Raw genomic sequence first — 22195 nt, 5'->3', positions numbered from 1 at the left:
AGTTTTGATGGGGAATGAATTGGGAAGCAGTTACTCTGTACATGTGATCTTCCATTGAATTTTTATTTTTAATTTTAATGATGTACCAAGAGTGTCCAATTGCATAATAGACTCCTTTGCTAAGAAGACCCGATTTATTTCGTGTATGACTATTGAGCAACATTTAGCTCCCTGGTTGTCCTCTACCCCCCTCCTTTCCTGCAAAAAAAAAGTGTTTTGGGCCTAGAAGCTATTGACTCAAGTAATCTTCCAAATCCAAAAAATTGAAATATTGTTATTTTGCTATCTGGGGTGGGGGAGTCACGCAAGCACTCATCTATCCAAACTTAACTCAAAGAAGAAAAAAAAAATTAAATTACACAAAAATAAAAATGTATATTAGAGAACATGTCACATGTGCATGTGCATGCATGTCATTACTAGTGTATATATATTTATGTAGAGTCATGATTATACTGAATATATGCTTCTTTGCCTACACATATTCCTTCTTGTTTTGTAACCGATGTACTGAAGAATCTTATAAGCTCTCCATAATTTGGGTTTCTTTATGCAAGAGAAAACTAATATACAACTATCATTGGTCCTTCTTATATCGTAGGAAGTGATTTATTGCATCCTTCTTGTACCAATTGTAGAGGCACATTACATCATAAGAAAAGCAACACGCAACATGTCTAAGAGTGCCAACATCCTGTCACTGCTTTCTTTGTCCTGGGTTTTTTACAAATACGTTGTCCCCAATGTAGAAGAGGAAAGAGAAAAACACAATAACATTCAAACATGTCATCAAACCTTATGGTGAAAGCAACAAAGTTCGTCTAAGGATGTAATCGAGGTGCGGGTAGGATGAACCTCAAATTATATTCCACATGAACCCTGAAGTATGGTTCATTTGGTAAAAAACCAACACCTCTAAGTAGGAGGTCAAAGTTGCCTCAAGGTTAGGAGTGAAACCTTGTCTTATATTATGTAAACCCCCCCCCCCCCCATCCCATTATATAAAACCACATGTTTACAAATAAAATACAATATTCTACATAAATAAAAAATATAACTCATTAGAGCAAGAGTACCCTTTACAATATTTACACTCTACCAATTCTAATCAATCTAGACTAGAATTGAACAACAATACAATTAGAAGAATTGGAAGATATTACCTAACAAAGGGTTTGACACTTTACCCCTTGTGTGAGTGTGATGCAATGATGAGTGAATGCTTCAAGGGAAGGAATGCACCACTAATGAAGTACCGATGGCTTTCAATCACTTCTAGCTTTACTCGAATGAGTTTACTTGACAACTTTGAAATGTCCTTCAATATTGAGTGAAGTTGAAAGGCAAGTGATCAATGCTTGTTTTGTTCACTAATTGAGAGCTTGAGAGTTGCAAGGTTGTAATAACTCAATAGGCAAGGTAGAGACTCTCAAATGAGGGTGGTTGGGCTTATAAATATGTCATTCAATTATTTGGCCCAACTTCCAAACAGATAGAATTTTTCTCCCTTTATTTAGTCCAACCTGATCTCCGTCTCAAAAATTAGCTGTTAAAAATAGCCATTGGGCTTTAAAACCAGAAGGATGTCCGTTTAGCTCTCTGTGACAAGACAGACGACCGTCTGGACCTCTGTCTGTAGCACAGAGTGCACAGTTAGGTGCAAACATGGACTTAATTGGGTTTTTAGTATTTCTAGCCAACCCTAAGCCTCATACACTCTCCTAATATGTCCTAGGCCAGTTTAGTGACATGATATACATATAATTTAGTACAATTATATATGAGTGCATGTGGAGGTGTCCCAAGTCCCGAATTTATCTAAGTCTTGACCTTGACTGGATTTTCACATCTTCTTATACTTTGATCTTGATGCTCATCTTGACTTTAGTTCTTTTTCCAAGTTCACTTGATCTTAACTTGGGCTTGAGCATCCGGTAAGTTTGGTGCAATTAGATGGATTTAGTTCACTTGCTTAGTAATGAACTGGACAATCACAACTTAATATAGACATTAGTAATTCATGTTTATTATCAGCAAAACTAATGGAAGCTGATGTGGCAATGCTGACATGAAGTTTCCCAACAATCCCAGGTCAAACCTAGGTGGTAGACCCAAATCGATGAAAGCCTCACGTTCCTAAACCTAAGTATCTTATCCAAAGTCATCTTGTTTACCCTTTGACCTAGTTGGAGATGGGATTAATAAATAAAATCTGAATTTTCAAAAGACTTGGTTGTTTAAAATGGAAGGAGACAACGCTAAGGCTATGACTTTGGAAGCTAAGAGAACAATAGAAAACATCAATAGTAAGGGAGAAAAAACTAATAAACATTAAATTGAATGGGTTTTGGGGTCTATTTGGCCCATGGTTCCATTGTTTCTCCATCCATCATCTTTCAGGTATTCAGATACATAGTAGCTCTAAGAAGACATGGTTGAGTAAATTAGATGGGTTTTTCCAGCCTCACAGTATTCTTCCCCTGAATCGAATTGATGAAGAAGAAGAACCATGGTGAACTGAGAAAAGAAAAAATTTCTCATCCACTAGTTTTTTCTGGTTCAGAAAATGAGGGAAGTGGAACTAATAGTCAAACCTAACGACCCACTTCCTTCTTTTGACTAAACATCCCAAGTGGCGACCTGAGCCTCTCTCATCTCTTTCCATTTAAGGAATAACAAAATGTAGCACAAATCATTCATCCTAGGGAAAGAAAATATTTTTTTTTTTCCCCCCCCCCCGGGGTTTGGCAGCATTACCCCTCCGCCCCCTGTCTTTCTTCCTTTTGTTCCTTTTTTTTTTTCTGGAACATTCATTCATTCTTCTCTTTGCCGTCTTGTGTTTGATGGTTGTTGTCACTCTGCCTTCTCGGTTGTTGTCACACTGCCTTCGTCGGTTGTTTGTCCTCTGCCCTTGCCCCGTCGCCCCCGGTTTCTTCCCTTCGGCCTGTCCTCTTTCTTTCGTCGGGTTCGTTTGTCTTCTCCCCGTCTTTCTGGCCTGGTCCTCTTTCTTTCTCGGCGTTTGTTTGTTTCTCGTTTCCTGCGTGTTGTCTTCTCCGCGGTGTTTCGGTTCGTTTTCCGCCCGTCCGCTTGGTTCCTGTGTTTGGCCTGCCCCTTCTCCCTCCCCTGTTGCTTCCCTTTCGCTTTGCCTGGTTTCTCTTCCTCCTCCCTTTCGCTCGGTTTTTTTTCCTGGTTTTTCCCTTTTTTTCTCTTCGGTTCTCGTCTTTTGTTTCTTTTTCTTCTTGTCTTGTTTCCCTTCGGTTTTCCGTGGCCCGTGGCGGGTTTGCTAGGTTCGTTTGGTTGTGGCTTCGTGTTTGTGTTCTGGCGTTGTGGTGTCGCCGTTCGCGGGTTTTGGTCCTGTTTCTTCTTCTTCTTTTTTTTTTTTTTATTTCCTATGTTTTTGTTTATTTGGTAATTTGTCTGGTGTATTTGTCCTTTTGCTTTTCTTGTCGGGGGGTGTGCGTTTGTTTTTTGGTTGTGCCCCTCGGGGGTGGTCCCAAAAAAAATTGTAGCACAAATCATTCATCCTAGGAAAAGAAGAAAAAAAATGTAGCACAAATCCACGCTCACATAATAAATAGCATACACTTATTCTATACTACCCTTATCTACTCAGATTATTGACCTCAAAGCTGATTGAATCTTCATTGACATATAATGGTATCGAGCTGCTGCTCTTCGATTGATCTGAAATGTCTGATTCCATTTTACTTTGCACATAAAATGCAGGTTGTGATGGTAATGGTAGAGTAACCGATTCGCTACTCAACATAAGGACTATGTTCGCCATAGTTGGTCTGTCAGCTGCATCTTCCTGAACACACAGTAATGCAACATGAATGCTTCTTGTCACTTCACTTCTTGAACATTTTTCTCTCAGGAGAGGATTAATGAACTCCAAGGTTGTTCCTGCATTCCAATGTCTCCATGCCTGCAATGCGACAGTTGATCCATTTTAGTCATTAGGTTCTCATGATTGAGGAGAACTGAAGGACTAGTATGGTATATTCTAACAATATACACATGGGAAAATAGTGCTGATATCGATACTTACATAGCTTATAAGGTCCCCAGCAAAGTCTGCATGATGGAAACTATTGTTCTTCTTCCCACTTACAATCTCCAAAACTAATACACCAAAGCTGAATACATCTGATTTGACTGAGAAAAACCCATGCAATGCATACTCTGGAGACATGTAACCACTGCAAGCAATTGTTATGAGATAATTTAAGCAGCTAAGGGTAATTGTAGGAGTTTATACCAGATCCCATTTCTGCTCAATTTAACTAAAGCTTTTTTGCTCGAGGAAGATGATTAAACCTTATTTTTGACTTCTGATAACAGGTCAGTCAGCAATTAGGATATTAGGTTGGTCAATCCTAACCAAGATTACATTTTCACGTAAAGCATGACAGATGAACTAAATAATCTTCATGTAAATTACACACCAGTTACTTTTTCCAGATAGATCTAACTGCCTCGTCCAAATTAAGGTTAGATATATATGAAACACAAAATTAGTCTAATACCATATGCATTTCCCTTTGTTCTTTGCTCATGCAGAGCAAGACAATAAAGGTTGTAGATTTCAGAGACGTGAAGTCAATTTAGGGATAGCCAGAGCTTTCTATACGAGACAACATTTTTTTTATTGGGAGGAAAAAAAGGAAAATAACTGAACTAACTAAGAACTTGACAAATTTGAATTTGGCAAAATCTTCTCTGCTCATTAATATCAAAAGGAATGAGGCTCTGAAAACTTACTAAGTCCCAACTATTCTGTTTGTGTTTTGTTGAGTTTGGTCGATGCCAGAAATTCTTGCTATCCCAAAGTCTGAGATTTTAGGATTCATTTTCTCATCTAACAAGATATTGCTTGCTTTAAGATCCCTATGAATAATTCGAAGGCGAGAGTCTTCGTGAAGATAAAGACATCCTCGAGCAATCCCCTCTATAATCTTGTGACGTTTTTGCCAATCTAACTGCATACATTTCTTGTTATCTGTTGTCATCCAAAAGGTAGAATTAGAATTTAGGATTTGGCCAATTTGAAAAAAAATAGCTTATGGTGAAAGGTTGGCGATCAACAAAAGAGGATGAAGCATCATGAAATTAGATTCACTTTTGCATTCACATTGGTTGCAGTATAATATATGGAAATCTTTATATTTTGAGAGAACAGTTACAAAGAGAGAAAGATAAGTATAAATAGGGCAAACCGAATAGGAAGTAATCGAGGCTTTTGTTGGGTACAAATTCATATATAAGGATCTTTTCTTCTCGCTCCAAGCAAAATCCCAACAATCTAACCAAATTACGGTGTTGAAGCCTTGCCACTAATGCAACTTCATTCTTGAATTCTTTTTCACCTTGCCCCGAGCTTTGTGAGAGTCTCTTGACAGCAATTTCCTGTCCATTAGGAAGCTTACCCTGACAAAATATTGCAAATTTATTAACTATGTGGCTTCAAGATGAAATGAAAGCCACTTTCAGTAACTCCAAAGTCATGATTATTCAGAATTTTCATGCTATGGACAATGAAATTTAACAGATAAGAACTTTTCTACTTTCTTACCATATGGACGGCACCAAAACCTCCTTGACCAATCTGATTGGCATCTGCAAAGTTGTTTGTGGCTGTAAGAACTGTATCGAAGTCAAATTGCAATGACTCTGCACTTGTAATTCCGTTGTCACCTACACACATACCAACAAGAAAGACAAATTATGATTTCAAACATTAAAAAGAGTGAACGGATAAATAATCCTCCCAGCAGGAACAACATGTAGGTACCATTGGCTTCTTAGCCACTGGAGATAAGAGTTGCAAGATCACATATCTTACGTCTGTTTTTCAATGGGTTCAACTCTAAGATTGAAACATCCATATGACCAAAGTTCGATGAACTGAAGAAAATTCGACTTTGAAATCAATTCATGTTTTTTGAAGCAAAGTTAAACGGCCAAAGCGGATACCATTTTCCCTCGGCGGTTCCTCTTTTTTCTTCCCGAATACGGAAAAGTACAAGAGAATAGCGACAAGAATCATTCCTGCAGCCACAGCTGGTGCAATAATGCTAACAGTTTTAGTAGTAGAACTTCCTTGATTTTCTGCATTCAAAAATTTGAAAACAAATCAGAAGAAATCCCAAATATATGAGAGTGGCAATGGCAAGCTGTTCACTAGCTTGGAATTAAAGGCACTGTTGTTCCCACTGGATGGCTTTATTTTCGAGATTGATTGATGAAGTTTTTCAGAAACTGAGAAAAATAACAGCGTACAAGTCCTTATATAATAACAATTCTAAACTTACGCTTGAAGAATTGAGAAACAAAGTATCAGTCCCCTGTTTCAAGTTCCCTATATAATCAGAATCGGAAACTTCAAGGTGCTCACCTCTAATGGCTGTTGTGTTGCTCGATGAGGACGGCGGAAAAACAAGAGAAGGTGACGGATCCAGTTTAGGGAGAGAAGGTGAAGGAGCCAGTTTGGTGGGGGAAGGTGTAGGAGCCGGTACTGAAGCTGTGTCTGTATAAAATGGGTACATCTCAAACCTGACGTGACAACTGGGATTAAAAACCCTTGCTCCCTGATTATAGCTGCAACATTCCAAGGCAGTACCTATAACATCATCCACAAGGCATCTATAACAATCGTCACCTGATAAATCAGGACTGCACTGAGCCATACTATACAGATTCTGAAATTGAGTAAAATTAACTTCTAGAGTAGCGAATCTCTCAGCATCGAATTGGGCCTTGGCTGCAATCTCGTACAAGGTATTGCTCAAGAGCCGAGAAAATCGAGAGGGGTCAGTGATATTCTTAGTATTCGAGTAGGGTGCAATAGGAAAATCGGAGACGGTGGAGAAGATGAACTGGTTGGAATATCTCAATGTACACTCCTCGTAGAAAATGACTGCAACTTCCCGGTTGGGGCAGCGATTGACGATATCTGTAACGGCGAAATTGACACAGTCACGGCAGACATCGCTGGTGACATCGCCTCTACAGTAGTAAATACCATAAACAACATTGGCATCTTGACCGACGGTGGCATTGTAATAGGCGTTGTTGGAGTTGTAGATGGCGTTGGAAGAAAGATCAGAGAGGAGAGTGTTGAGGTTGGATTGGTAACTATTGTTGGATGCGTAAAGGGATGGTTGAGAGCAATCGCCGCCCCAGTAAACAGGGTCAGTACAGATGGTGAAGCTGACCAGGGAAGACAGAGCAAAGCATAAGAAAAGGAAAAAGATTGTAGCTGCTGGTTTCCTGCTTTCAAATGGTTCCATAGGTTCTTCAATTCTCTGTCTCCCTCAACCATTAGCTTCCAGTTTTAACTTTTAAGGTTTTGGCAGCCACAAACAATCATCTTCATTAAGCATCGTGCTTGCACTTTCGTGAACGTGACGAGGTCTCTATTTATTTATAATTAGAAGTATTTGTTTTTTCAAGCTGAGGTCGTAACCTGTTTTTGTAGTTAAGTACATTATGATCATTTTCAACATTAGGTTGACAATACTTTCTGCTTTCATTGCTTTCATGTCACCCTAACACAACCTTGTATAAGAAAATTTAATTTTGGTTTTCATAACTAAATTTTCTGCAACATTTTGAAGGTTAAATCATATGCAAGTTCAGTTCTTTTATATCTTTCATTGTTCCTAATTTGTATTTATGATTCTTTTGTTCCTAATGGTGATGGAGGAGGACTTACTCTAGCTCTTGGAGGAGACACACAACAACATCAGTTTGGTTGAAACAACAGAGCTGGGGGCAGTAGCACTAATCATGTTAGTGGTGGCTAGGCAGCTTCAACTACAGTTGCTGGATCACCCCAACTGTTCACAACCCCTGCAGCATCATCAGGATTCCCATCATCGTCCATAATAAACTCTCAGAGCAGGCTGTAGAGGAATGACTTTCATTTTCTCATGAATGAGTTGTCTTATTAGTTCAACTGTTTAGAGGGGAGGGATTGTTGAACTATGATGATCAAGAAATGTATTCCAATTCGTTGGCATTGGAAACATTTTGGATTGTTAGTATATGTATAATGGAAGTGCCACATTTATATTTATAAAATTGAATCTTCATTTGTAAAATTGAATTTGGCTTTTTGGAACTATTTTTTTTAATTAAAAAAACTTATCCCGATGTTTATTAAAAACACCAATAATAAGGTTAAAAACTAGGCCAACGGTGGTGTTAAAAAAACGACGCTATAAATAACTTTTAACGGCGTCTTCTGAAAACGCCGGCATAAATAGCATATAACATCTAAATGCTGCAATAAATCACTTTTAACGGTTTGCATTTAGCGCCGCGGTAACAATACGACACTACTTTTGCCGGCGTTTTCTGCGGCATTTTTGAAATGCCAGGAAAGATTTATAGTGGCATTTTTAGACTTACGGCGGCGGCCGTAGGCCCTTTTTCTTGTAGTCATGGGATCTTTGGGAAACAATGTTCCATTGTTTCTTCAACTTTCCAGCGCCGGTTCCAACAACTATTCACCCTCAGATCTGGAAGGTGATTCATCTCATCAGAATTTCCAAGAACAAAGGAAAATATTTAACAAAAAAAAATAAATAAATAAATAAAGAATCTAGATAATTGAATGCTATAGAATTGAAGAGATCTCCTGTCTTTCAAAGAATCATTTTATTCCCTCCCCACCTTCAAATAATAAGAAAAAACTGTGTCAAAGTATTACCTGTCTAAAGAATTGTATGTGAAGCGTACGTTCAATTAGTGGGATGCACATCTTTCAAACTTAGCTATCTTTTATTGTAAGTATGACAACTATAATATAAATAAATGGATAGTTTTTTTTTTTTTTTTTTTAAATGTTTTAGGGTTACGGCCAAGGCTACGTCTTTGGAAGCTTAGAGAACAATAGTAAACATCAATAGAAAGGGAGAAAAAACTAATAATTATTAAATTGAATGGGCTTCAGGTATTCAGATACATAGTAGCTCTCAGAAGGCACCGTTGAGTAAATTAGATGGGTTTTGCCAGCCTCACAGTGTTCTTCCCGTTAATCGAATTGATGATGATGAAGAACCATGGTGAACTGAGAAGAGAAAATTTTCTCACCCGCTAGCTTTTTCTGATTCAGAAACTGAGGGAAATGTATGGTCAAACCTAAGGAACCAGCACTACCAAACATCCAAAGTAGTGACCTGAGCCTCTATCATCTCTTCCGTTTCGAGGAATAACAAAATGTAGCACAAATCATTCATCCGAAGAAAAACAATGTAGCACAAAGCTCACCATACACTTATCTACTAATATTATTGCCCTCAAAGCTGATTGAATCTTCATTGAGGGATAATGGTATTGACCTGCTGCTCTTCGATTGATCTGAAGTGTCTGATTCCATTTTGCTTTGAACATAAAATGCAGGTTGTGACGGTAATGGTAAAGTAACCGATTCGCTGCTCAACATAAGGACTATGTTCGCCATAGTTGGTCTGTCAGCTGCATCTTCCTGAACACACAGTAATGCAACATGAATGCTTCTTGTCACTTCACTTCTTGAACATTTCTCTCTCAGGAGAGGGTCAATGAACTCCAAGGTTGTTCCTGCATTCCAATGTCTCCATGCCTGCAATGCAACAGTTGATCCATTTTAGTCATTAGGTTCTCATGATTAAGGAGAATTGAAGGACTAGTTGTGTTATGGTATATTCTAGCAATATACAGTTACATGGAGAAAATAGTGTTGATATCCATACTTACATAGCTTATAAGATCCCCAGCAAAGTCTGTCTGATGGAAACTACTGTTCTTCTTTCCACTTACAATCTCCAAAACTAATACACCAAAGCTGAATACATCTGATTTGACTGAGAAAAGCCCATGCAATGCGTACTCTGGAGACATGTAACCACTGCAAGCAATTGTTATAAGATAATTTAAGCAACTAAGGGTAATTATAGGGGATTATACCTGATCAAACTTCTACTCAATTTAACAAAAGTTTTTGGCTTGGGGAAGATGACTAAGCCTTTATTTTTGCCTTTCATAACAGGTTAGTCAGTAGTAACCAAAGAAAGATATCAGGCTGGTTAGTCCTAACCAAGATTGCATTGTCATGTTGATCATTACAGATGGAGTGAACAATCTTCCTATAAATTACACCAATTATTTTTTTTAAACTAGATCTAACTGCCTTGTCCAATTTAAGGTCGAGTATGTAGGAAACACAAAATTAGTCTAATACCATAAGCATTCCTTTCTATTCTCTGCTTAAGTAGACCAAGAGGTAGAATTCAGAGACGGTGAAGTTAATTTAGGGTAGCCACCAATTTTATTGGGAAGAAAAAAGAAAAATAATTCAATTAATTAAGAACTTGAAAATTTTGAATTTGGTAAAATGTGTCTGCTCATAAATATGAGAAGGAGTGAGGCTCTGAAAACTTACTAAGTCCCAACAATTCTACTTGTGTTTTGTTGAGTTTGGTCGATACCAGAAATTCTTGCTATCCCAAAGTCTGAGATCTTAGGATTCATTTCCTCATCTAACAAGACATTGCTTGCTTTAAGATCTCTATGAATAATTCGAAGGCAAGAATCTTCGTGAAGATAAAGGCACCCTCGAGCAATGCCATGTATGATCTTGTGACGTTTCTGCCAATCTAACTGCAGACGTTTCTCAGTATCTGTCAACATCCAAAAGGTAGAATTAGAATTCAAGATATGGTCAATTTGACAACCTTGCTTATCATGAAAGGTTGGTTCATCAACAAAAGAGGATGAAGCATCATGAAATTTGATTTACTTTTGCATTCACATTTGATTGTAGTATAATTTACGAAAATCTTTATATTTTGAGAGAACTACTACAAAGAGAAAGAGAGATAAGTATGCATGGGGCAAACCGAATAGGAAGTAATCAAGGCTTTTGTTGGGTACAAATTCATATATAAGAATCTTTTCTTCTCGCTCCAAGCAAAATCCCAATAGTTTAACCAAATTGCGGTGTTGAAGCCTTGCCACTAGTGCAACCTCATTCTTGAATTCTTTTGCACCTTGTCCAGAGCTTTTTGAGAGTCTCTTAACAGCAATTTCCTGTCCATTGGGAAGCTTACCCTGACAACAGATTACTAGTTATAAACTATGTATAAATGAAAGCCACTTTCAGTAATTCCAAACTCATCACTAATTAGAATTTTTGTGATGGACTTTGAAATTTTACAGACATGAACTTTTCTACTTTCTTACCAAGTGTACAGCACCAAAACCTCCTTGACCAATGTGATTGGCATCTGCAAAGTTGTTTGTGGCTGCAACAATTGTATCGAAGTCAACTTGTAATGACTCTACACTAGTAATTTCATTCTCACCTACACACATGCCATCAAGAAAGAGAAATTGAGATTTCAACCATTGAAGTTAATGGATAAATAGTCCTCCCAGCGAGAACAACATGCCAAAGTTGGTGCCATTGGCTTAATCCGTAGCCACTAGAGATAAAAGACGGAAGATCACATATCTTACATCTGTTTTTCAATGGGTTCAACTCTAAGACTGAACCATCCAGGTGATCAACTTATACGAACTGACGACAATTAACTTTGAAATCAATTTATGTCATTTAAAGTAAGTTAAAAGGCCAAAGATGATACCATTTTGCCTTGGGGCTTCCTCCTTTTTCTTCCGGAATACCAAACAGTACAAGAGAATAGAGACAATAATCACTCCTGCACCCACGGCTGGCACAATAATGCTAACAATTTTCGTAGATGAGCTTCCTCGATTTTCTGGATACAAAAATATAAAAGCAAATCAGAAGAAATCCCAAATATATGAGATTGGCAATATAAGGCAAGTTCTTCACTGGCTTGGAATTAAAGGCATTGTTGTTCCCACTGGATATCTTTAGTTTCAAGATTGATTTGATGAAAATTTTCAGATGCAATTTCGATTTGAAGAAACCCCACTTTTATCACAAAAAGAAGAAAGAAATTTGGTGGGGAGGGGGGAATTCTGAAGTTTTAAGTTGCAAGAATTGGGAAACAGAGTATAATAAGTCTCCTGTTTCAAGTTTACTATATAATCAGAATTGAAAACTTCAAGTTGCTCACCAGTAATGGCTGTTGTTTTGCTTGAGGCCGGCGGTGAAACAAGAGAAAGTGAAGGAGCCAGCTTATTGGGAAAAGCTGAAGTAGTAGGTGAAGGAGCCAGCTTATTGGGAGAAGGTGAAGGAGCTGGTGCTAAAGTGGGAACTCGATAGAAAGGGTACACTTCAAACCTGATATTACAGCTTGGCCCCCCCCCCCCCCCCTCCCCCGCGCGCGCTGGGTCCCCCCCCCCCCCCCCCCCCCCCCCCCCCCCCCCCCCCCCCCCCCCCCCCCCCCCTTTTTTCCCCTTTTGCCCCCCCTTTGGCGCCCCCTCCCCCCCCGTCCTCGGCTTTCTTGGGGTCCTCCTCATTAATGGAGGGCTCACAAATTTGACAAACACATTTGTAGAATTTTCTTCTCTCTCAGCCACTTATGTTGACTTTGAAGAAAGCTTCTCTTCTCTTATCTCCACCGAATTCACCTATTTATGACAAAGGAGCAACCATTAATATGGCGGTGTCCTTTGACAATTGTCAAGGGAGATAGGCACGTTCATCCTTTCTTCTCCTCTTCAGCTTAAATAGGGGTGGGGGGTTTGCTTGAGATGCGGGTGTGGGGCAAAGGTGAAGCCAAGTGGGCTACCGTGAGGCAGTCAGTGTGGGAACACTCCTCTAGGTTGAGGTGTGAGTTGAGGGGTGTCGGGGTATCCGGTTTTGGTACGGGTTGGGTTGGTTTATCCAAGCCCGTCAGGTTGTATTTCAACTTTCTCATAGTGAAGGTCTCATTACGCCGTGGATGTGCGCCGCCCGTTATTATTGTGTTGTGCTTCCTTTGTGATTATTTCCTTCGTTATATTTCACTGGGTCCCATACAGTACTATTCACGTGGGCCCCACACCGCACTATTCACAACACTATTCACACGGGCACTATTCACGAATACATTTTTGTATTGTTTTTCTCTGTCGATCTTTTACACGGAGGGAAAATAGTGAACCGTCTATCGGTCTTTTTCCCAACAAGTGGTATCGAGCCCGGTTCGCTTGTTCGTGATGTCGTGGGGCGCCGTGCGGATGTCCTTGACGGGGCCTGGTGATTGATCCAAGATGGAAGATTTGCTATATTGCAAAGACTTTTGCTCCCATAGAGGTGCATCGTCAAAACCGGCGTGTTCCGATGGAAGTCCTAGATCGCCGTTGGTTTCATCGCCAATGGTTAGATGATTCTGTTTATCATCACGTTTCCACGAGTTCGGCGCATTCACTGTGGCAGCTAGAAGGTTTGTTGAGAGAAATCTGCTTGCACAAGGCATTCCTTATCGGGACTTGTAAATCTCAATTACAAGGAAGGGGTTCTGCCCTTAAATGAGGTACAAAGTATTGTTAACCAACTCGGTTCTATGAAAATGACACTTGATGATGAGTTGCGCTTTGTTATTGTTAAGTTCGTTGCCGAGTGGAACCTTAGTTGTATCCCTCGGTAACTCGGCTCTGAAGGGCTCACAATGGATATAGTAGTGGAAGCCTCTGAATGAAGACAAGGAAAATCCTCAATCTCATCTCACGGTGAAGCCCTTGTCCCGGGCGGGGGTAACGCCGCCTCATTTTCGTGAGAATCACATGGAGATCCAAGTCAAGGCGGGATCACATGCTACTCGTGGTGGGCATATGAAAAGTTGCGAAAAGCTTAAGGCACGAATGGATAACCAAAGTGAGGACAAAGAAGACAAAGAAACCACTGCCATTAGCTCGGATGGAGATATTATCATCGTCTCAACTAGTGATGAGTTTTGCCTCACTTCTACATGCCATGACTCGATTGGGTCATTGATTCAGTGCATCCTTCCATGTTACCCCTTACAAAGAATTCTTTACTGCTTTTGAATCAGGTGATTTTGGTACAGTAAAGATGGGTAACAATGGCATTTCAAAAATCATGGGTAAAGGTAATGTGTGCATCAAGACAAATGTCGGATGCCAAATGGTTCTCAAGGAAGTAAGGTATGTGCCGGACCTCCGTTTAAATCTAATCTCTGAGAAAGCTAGATGAAGAGGGATACCATAACCATTTTGGTAATGGTCAATGGAAACTTACCAAAGGATCTCTAGTGATGGCAAGAGGTAGCAAATGTTGCACTTTGTACAAAACACAAGTGCAAATATGCAAACGGGGGTAATTCGCGAAGAAGAGTCCACTGCGTTTGTGGCATCAAAGACTTGCCACCTGGTGAAAGGTATGCAAATTCTCACAAAAGGGAATCTTCCGCCAAACATTAAAGGTACGCATCTGAAACAATGTGTTCATTGTTTAAAGGGAAACAACATCGTGTTACCTTTAATAGAACTTCTTCCCATAGAAAAAGAAAATTTTTGGAATTAGTGCATTCGGATGTATGTGGTCCTATGAAAGTAAAAACTCTTGGGGAGCTTTGTATTTTGTAACTTTCATAGATGATGCATCTAGAAAAGTGTGGGCATATGCATTAAAAACTAAGGATCAAGTTTTTGATGTATTTAAAACTTTTCATGCCTCTGTTGAAAGAGAAGCGGTAAAACTCTTAAATGTGTCCGTCGACAATGGAGGTGAGTACTGGAGCATTTGAAGAGTCTTGTAGGAGCATGGAATCCTCATGACGCTTTCCAAAGACCCCACAACATAATGGTGTAGCTGAAAGGATGAACCGCACCATTATTGAAAGAATAGATGCATGCTTTCACATGCAAAGTTGGCAGGTGCTATTGGGAGAAGCAATCCCCCCGTTCATCTAATCAACTTATCTCCATCAGCCCCCTTGAATGGAGATGTTCCTCCGAGTTTGGGTGGAAAGGAGGTATCCTATAACTACTTGAAGGTGTTCGGTTCGGCTTCGTGCACTCCCAAAAGACGAACGAACCAAACTTGATGAGAAGCAAAACAATGTATTTTCTTGGGTTATGCTACGACAAGTTTGGTTCATTTGGGATCCAATTGATAAGAAGGTGATCGAAGTAGAGATGTGGTCTTTCTAGAAGACCAAACGATCCAAGACTTTGATAAGATCGAAAGCCTCAACCGGATAATGACGATCTTATTGACCTTGTCCAAACACTTCACCGTCGGTCAAGGTGAAGGGGAGATGTTCAAGAAGGTGATGGTCCCACAAATGGTGAACAAAGTGAGCAACCCTCACGAACCACCAGTTGAGCCTGAGTTAGAAGATCCACCAGGCCACGACGTCAATCTACCGGTATTCACCTAATCAGTTTGTTATGCTAACAAATGCGGTGCGATCTTTGAAGAAGCAAATGAAAGCAAGCATAAAGATGAGTGGTTGAAGCTATGCAGAAGAGATGGATTCTCTGCATAAGAACCACACATATGACCTGGTGAAGTTACCTGAAGGTAAGAAAGCACTCGAGAACAAATGGGTGTTTAAGCTAAAAGCCCAAGAGAAAAGCTCACAACCAAGGTACAAGGCAGGTTGGTTTGAGGGTTTCAAAGAAAGGTATTGACTTCGATAAATTTTTTCACCTTAGTAAAAATGTCTTCTATCGGTGGTTTGTTTCTCTGTTGGTTTGGAAATCCATCAACTAGATGTAAAGACCCTTTCTCCATGGAGATTTGGGGAAGAAATTTACATGGAGCGCCGGGTTTGAAGTCAAGGTAAAGAACACATGTCTGGGTTAAGAAAGAGCTTGTATGGCTTGAAACAAGCACCAAGGCAATGGTACAAGAAGTTTGATTCATTCATGATGGATCATGGGTATATCGAACACATCGACCATTGTGTGTTTGTTAAGAATTTTCTAAAGAAGATTTCATTATTCTTTTGCTCTATGTTGATGACATGTTGATTGTTGTCGATGTCAATAAAATTGACAGTTGAAGACACAATTGAGCAAGTCCTTTGCCATGAAGGTTTGGGAGCTCACAACAAATCTTAGGCATAAAGATTTATCGTGATCGAGCAACTAGAAAGTTGTGGCTATCACAAGAAGGTATGTGCGAGGTACTTGAAAGATTTAATATGAGCATGCAAATTTTAGTACCCCCTTGGTAGTCATTTCAAGTTGAGTAGTGAACAAAGTCCCTCAACTGGAAGAAAGGATGAAATGAAATGCATTCCCTACTCTTCACGTGGAAGTCGATGTTGCCATTCGTCTGACCGATATTCCTCTGGGTTGTTGTGATTTCTATCCAATCTGAAAGGAACACAGCTGTGGATAATGAGATATCTTAAAGGTACTACTAACATTTCTCTGTGTTTTGGAGCCCCACCTATGTTACAAGCATATCTGATCTGATTTGTGAGACATTGACTCCGAAAATCCACATCGGGATACCTGTTCCTTTCCTTCTGCAATCTAGTTGCAAAATGTTGCTTTGTCATCTACCGGCGAGTACATCCTTTGTTGAAGCATGTGGAGATGCTTGGATGAAGCAATTCACTCAAGAACTCGTCAACAAGAAAAGTATTCATTCACTGCGCCCAAAGTGCAATTCATATAAGTAAGAATCCAAGTTTGCATTATAAATCCAAACACATCCATGTAGGTATCATTGGATACGAGATGTCTAACGCTTCAGTTGAAAAAATCCATCTGACTGGAGCGGATATGATGACAAAGGCACTACCAAAGGGCAAACATAACTCTCACAACACCCATGTCTTCCCTCCATTGAGTGGGGGTTTGTAATCCTCCTCATTAATGGAGGGCTCCAAGTTTGACAAACCATTTGTAGAGAGTTTTCTTCTCTCTCCACTTATGTTGCTTTACTTCTCTTCTCTTATCTCCCGATTCACCTATTTATGACAGGAGACAACCATTTTGCTTCCTTTGACTGTCGAGATCCTTCATCCTTTCTTCTCCTCTTTTTGTTTGTGTTTCTGTGTGGACACTCCTCTTTTTTTTTCTTTTTTCAATTTCCTTTTTTTTCTTTTCGGTCCTACTTTTCTGACCTTTCCACTTTCCCCCTTTCCTCTTTTTTTTTTTTTCTTCTTCAGTGCCTTGCGGTTCTCCTCCGTCTCCGTTTTTCTTTACTGTCCCTCCGGTTCCACTTAAATGAGGTACAAAGTATTGTTAACCAACTCAGTTCTATGAAAATGACACTTGATGATGAGTTGCAGGCTTTGTTATTGTTAAGTTCGTTGCCGTAAGTCGGAAACCTTAGTTGTATCCCTCAAGAACTCAGCTCCGAAGGAAAGCTCACAATGGATATAGTAGCTGGAAGCCTACTGAATGAAGAGACAAGGAGAAAATCCTCAATCTCATCTCACAGTGAAGCCCTTGTCACGAGAGCGGGAGAAGTAAAACTAGACCCCTCATTTTCGTGAGAAATCACATGGAAGATCCAAGTCAAGAAGCGGATCACATGCTACTACCGTAAAAGGTAGGGCATATGAAAAAAGATTGCGAAAGCTTAAGGCACGAATGGATAACCAAAGTGAGGACAAAGAAGACAAAGAAACCACCGCCATTAGCTCGATGGAGATATTATCATCGTCTCAACTAGTGATGAGTTTTGCCTCACTTCTACATGCCATGACTCGTTGGTCATTGATTCAGGTGCATCCTTCCATGTTACCCCTTACAAAGAATTCTTTACTCTTTTGAATCAGTGATTTTGGTACAGTAAGATGGGTAACAATGGCATTTCAAAAATCATGGGTAAAGGTAATGTGTGCATCAAGACAAATGTCGGATCCAAATGGTTCTCAAGGAAGTAAGGTATGTGCCACCTCCGTTTAAATCTAATCTCTCAGAAAGCTAGATGAAGAGGGATACCATAACCATTTTGGTAATGGTCAATGGAAACTTACCAAAGGATCTCTAGTGATGGCAAGAGGTAGCAAATGTTGCACTTTGTACAAAACACAAGTGCAATATGCAAAGCGGGTAATTCCGAAGAAGAGTCCACTCAGTTTGTGGCATCAAAGACTTGGCCACCCGAGTGAGAAGGTATGCAAATTCTCACAAAAGGGAATCTTCTCGCCAAACATTAAAGGTCGCATCTAAACAATGTGTTCATTGTTTAAAGGAAAACAACATCGTGTTACCTTTAATAGAACTTCTTCCCATAGAAAAAGAAAATTTTTGGAATTAGTGCATTCGGATGTATGTGGTCCTATGAAAGTAAAAACTCTTGGGGGAGCTTTTATTTTGTAACTTTCTAGATGATGCATCTAGAAAAGTGTGCTTGCATTAAAAACTAAGGATCAAGTTTTTGATGTATTTAAAACTTTTCATGCCTCTGTTGAAAGAGAAACGTAAAACTCTTAAATGTGTCCGTCCGACATGGAGGTGGTCTGAGCTTTGAAGAGTCTTGGAGCATGGAATCCTCATGAACGCTTTCCAAAGACCCCACAACATAATGGTGTAGCTGAAAGGATGAACCGCACCATTATTGAAAGAATAAGATGCATGCTTTCACATGCAAAGTTGGCAAGGTGCTATTGGGGAGAAGCAATCCACCCGTTCATCTAATCAACTTATCTCCATCAGCCCCCTTGAATGGAGATGTTCCTCCGGTGGTGAAGGGGTATCCTATAACTACTTGAAGGTGTTCTTGCCTTCTCACTCCCAAAGATGAACGAACCAAACTTGATGAGAAAGCAAAACATGTATTTTCTTGGGTTATGCTCCACAGTTTGTTACAGTTTGGGATCCAATTGATAGAAGGTGATCGTAGAGATGTGTCTTTCTAGAAGACCAAACGATCCAAGACTTTGATAGATCAGAGCCTCAACCAGATTGCGATCTTTTGACCTTGTCCAAACACTTCACCGTCTGTAGGGGGTGTTCGAAGGTGATGGTCCCACAAATGGTGAACAAGTGAGCAACCACTCACGAACCACCAGTTGAGCCCGAGTTAAGAAGATCCACCAGCCACACTCAATCTACGTTTCACCTAATCAGTTTGTTATGCTAACAAATGCATGAACCAATGCTTTGAAGAAGCAATGAAAGCAAGCATAAGATGGTGGTTAAAGCTATGCAGAAGAGTGGATTCTCCGCATAAGAACCACACATATGACCTGGTGGTTACCAAGGTAGAAAGCACTCGAGAACAAATGGGTGTTTAAGCTAAAAGCCCAAGAGAAAGCTCACAACCAAGGTACAAGGCGGTTGTTTGGTTTAGCAAAGAAAGGTATTGACTTCGATGAAATTTTTTCACCCGTAGTAAAAATGTCTTCTATACGGGTGGTGTTGTTTCGCTGTATGGTTTGGAAATCCATCAACTAGATGTAAAGACGCCTTTCTCCATGGAGATTTGGAGGAAGAAATTTACATGGAGCCCAAGGGTTTGAAGTCAAAGGTAAAGAACACATGTCTCGTTAAGAAAGAGCTTGTATGGCTTGAAACAAGCACCAAGGCATGGTACAAGAAGTTTGATTCATTCATGATGGATCATGGGTATAACACAGTCGCCATTGTGTGTTTGTTAAGAATTTTCTCAAGAAGATTTCATTATTCTTTTGCTCTATGTTGATGCTGTTGATTTTGTCGATGTCAATAAAATTGACGTTGAAGACACTTGAGCAAGTCCTTTCCATGAAGGATTTGGGAGCTCACAACAAATCTTAGGCATAAGATTTATCGTGATCGAGCAACTAGAAAGTTGTGGCTATCACAAGAAAGGTATGTCAGGTACTTGAAGATTTAATATGAGCAATGCAAAATTTGTAGTACCCCTTGTAGTCATTTCAGTTGAGTAGTGAACAAATCCCTCAACTGAAGAAGAAAGGGATGAAATGAAATGCATTCCCTACTCTTCAGCAGAGGAAGTCCGATGTATGCCATGGTCTCGTCTAGACCCGATTTGCACATCGGGTTGTTGTAGATTTCTATCCAATCCTGGAAAGGAACACTGCGAGTGGATATGAGATATCTTAAAGGTACTACTAACATTTCTCCGTGTTTTGGAAGCCCCACCTATGTTACAAGCATATCGATGCTGATTTGTGAGACATTGACTCCAAATCCACATCAGATACCTAGTTACCTTCGGCTTCTGCAATCTAGTTGCAAAATGTGTGCTTTTCATCTACCGCGTACATCGCGTTGTTGAAGCATAGGAGATGCTTGGATGAAGCATTCACTCAAGAACTCGGTCTAAACAAGAAAGTATGTCATTCACTGCGCCCAAAGTGCAATTCATATAAGTAAGAATCCAAGTTTGCATTATAAATCCAAACACATCCATGTAAGGTATCATTGGATACGAGATGTCTGACGAGCGTTGCTTGAAAAATCCATCCGACATGGAGCGATATGATGACAAAGGCACTACCAAAGGGCAACATAACTACTCACAACACGCCATATCTTCCCTCCATATGAGTCGGATTTTAATCCTCCTCATTAATGGAGGGCTCGTTTGACAAACACTTTTAGAATTTTCTTCTCTCTACTTTGTTGACTTTAGAGGCTTCTCTTCTCTTATCTCCACCGAATTCACCTATTTATGACAAAGAGACAACCATTTATGGCGTATCCTTTGACTTTCAAGGGAGATAAGCCTTCATCCTTTCTTCTCCTCTTTGGTTTAACGTGTGGCAGGTGAGCGGCTGCCCTGAGGGTCCCCCTTGTTTCAACTTCCTTCCTCTCCCCTTTCCCTTTTTTTTCTTTTTTCCAGTTTCCCCCACTTTCAAACTTTCACCCACTTTCACGTCATTTTTTTTTTTTTCTGTCGATCTTTTACACGGAGGGAAAATAGTGAACCGTCTATCGGTCTCCCCCCCCCAAGGGCCTTTTTCCCCCCCCCGGGCGGGGGGGGGGGGGCCCCAAAAGGGGCGGGGGAAGGGGGGGGGGGGGGGGGGCCCATGTCCCCCCGCCGTCCCAAATGGTTCCAAATTTGGCCTTTGGGCAGCGATTGACGATGTCTTTGGCGGCAAAGTTGACACAGTCACGGCAGATATCGTGGGTAACATCACCTCTGCAATAGTAATGGCCGAAAACGGCATTGGGAATATTGCCGGCGGTGGCATTGTCATAGGCGTTGTTGGAGTTGGAGGTGGCGAGGGAGGAAAGAGAAGAGAGAAGGGTGTTGAGGTTGGACTGGTACTTACCGTTGGATGGGTATAGAGTTGAGTTACAGAAGTTATTGATGTAAGTTGGATCGACACAGCGGCTGAAACTGACCAGGAAAGTGAAGGTCAGGAAGAAGATGAAGAGCAACACTACAGTGGCTCGTGGGATCTTTGGGAAACACTGTTCCATTGTTTCTTCAACTTTCCAATTCACCCTCAGATACTAGTTTGAAAAAGAATGGTCGACCAAGCAAAATCCCAGAACGAGGAGAGAATGATCTCCTTCGCTCATGCAATCTCACCTCACATTTGACCTTCTGTTTCAATTTTCTTTTCGGCAAAAACCTTCTGAGTTTCATTTTGAATTTGAAAGTATACAATCAGAGAAAAGCAAACTAGGGAGAAAGAAATTAAACTAGCAAAGAGAAAACCTGAGCTGGAAGGTGATTCATCTAACCAGAATTTCAAAGAAACATAGAAAAATATTAATTAAAAAAAATCTACATAATTGAATGTAACAGTATAGCGATCTAGGTAATTGAATGTTATAGGATAAGGAATCTACATAATTGAATGTTATAGTATTTCTTTCAAAAAATCATTTTATTCCCTCCCACCTTAAAAAAAATAAGAAAAAAACTGTGTCAAAGTATTATATGTGAAGCGTACATTCAAGTAGTAGTGGGATGCACAATTACCAAACAAAATAAAAAAAATAGCAGTGGGATGCACATCTTCCAAACTTTGCTATCCTTTATTGTAGTTTTACAAACTCCACTCTAATATATATAAATGGATGGAAGAATTCTTTTTCAACAAATTTTTTTTTTCAGTTTAAAGAAAGTGTTGACAATCAGAGAAACGCAAACTAGGAGAAAAGAAATTAAAAAAAAGGAAGAGAAGGAATCTACATAATTGAATGCTCTAGCATTGAAGAAACTTCCTGTCTAAGGAATCTACATAATTGAATGCTCTAGCATTGAAGAAACTTCCTGTCTTTCAAAGAATCATTTTGGGGTTTGCCGGTGCGAAAATCGCACCGGCTGCCTCGTCGGATGGCCTCTCCCAATAAATCTCCCGTGAGTCCTGTGCTCTTGTCCCTTTGTAGCAACCGTTTG

At 40.0% G+C, this 22195-nt stretch overlaps 2 protein-coding genes across 2 annotated transcripts; both read right to left on the bottom strand.

Moving 5' to 3' along the window:
• Positions 1-3563: 3563 nt before the first annotated feature.
• LOC149004358 (cysteine-rich receptor-like protein kinase 25) lies at positions 3564-7302 on the bottom strand. The gene is made up of 7 exons (XM_089136053.1): positions 6398-7302; positions 5977-6111; positions 5576-5697; positions 5220-5430; positions 4765-5002; positions 4052-4202; positions 3564-3928 (listed from the first exon to the last, which is right to left on the bottom strand). The coding sequence occupies exons 1-7, from the start codon at positions 7290-7292 to the stop codon at positions 3602-3604; spliced, it is 2079 nt and encodes a 692-aa protein (XP_088992179.1). The 5' UTR covers positions 7293-7302; the 3' UTR covers positions 3564-3601.
• A 1693-nt stretch (positions 7303-8995) lies between these two features.
• Positions 8996-21442, bottom strand: LOC149004357 (cysteine-rich receptor-like protein kinase 10). Its single transcript, XM_089168628.1, has 8 exons — positions 20883-21442; positions 12093-12251; positions 11634-11768; positions 11230-11351; positions 10887-11097; positions 10430-10667; positions 9745-9895; positions 8996-9610 (listed from the first exon to the last, which is right to left on the bottom strand). Exons 1-8 carry the CDS (start codon positions 21265-21267, stop codon positions 9284-9286), a joined length of 1728 nt encoding a protein of 575 aa, XP_089024754.1. The 5' UTR covers positions 21268-21442; the 3' UTR covers positions 8996-9283.
• Positions 21443-22195: the final 753 nt, after the last annotated feature.

The sequence above is a fragment of the Hakea prostrata genome, chromosome 9, assembly GCF_041222555.1.
Source record: "Hakea prostrata isolate BN-2017 chromosome 9, UWA_Hpros_2, whole genome shotgun sequence".
NCBI classification, from domain to species: domain Eukaryota; kingdom Viridiplantae; phylum Streptophyta; class Magnoliopsida; order Proteales; family Proteaceae; genus Hakea; species Hakea prostrata.
The sequence above is the reverse complement of the archived record's forward strand: the minus strand, read 5'-3'. Positions and strand labels throughout refer to the sequence as shown.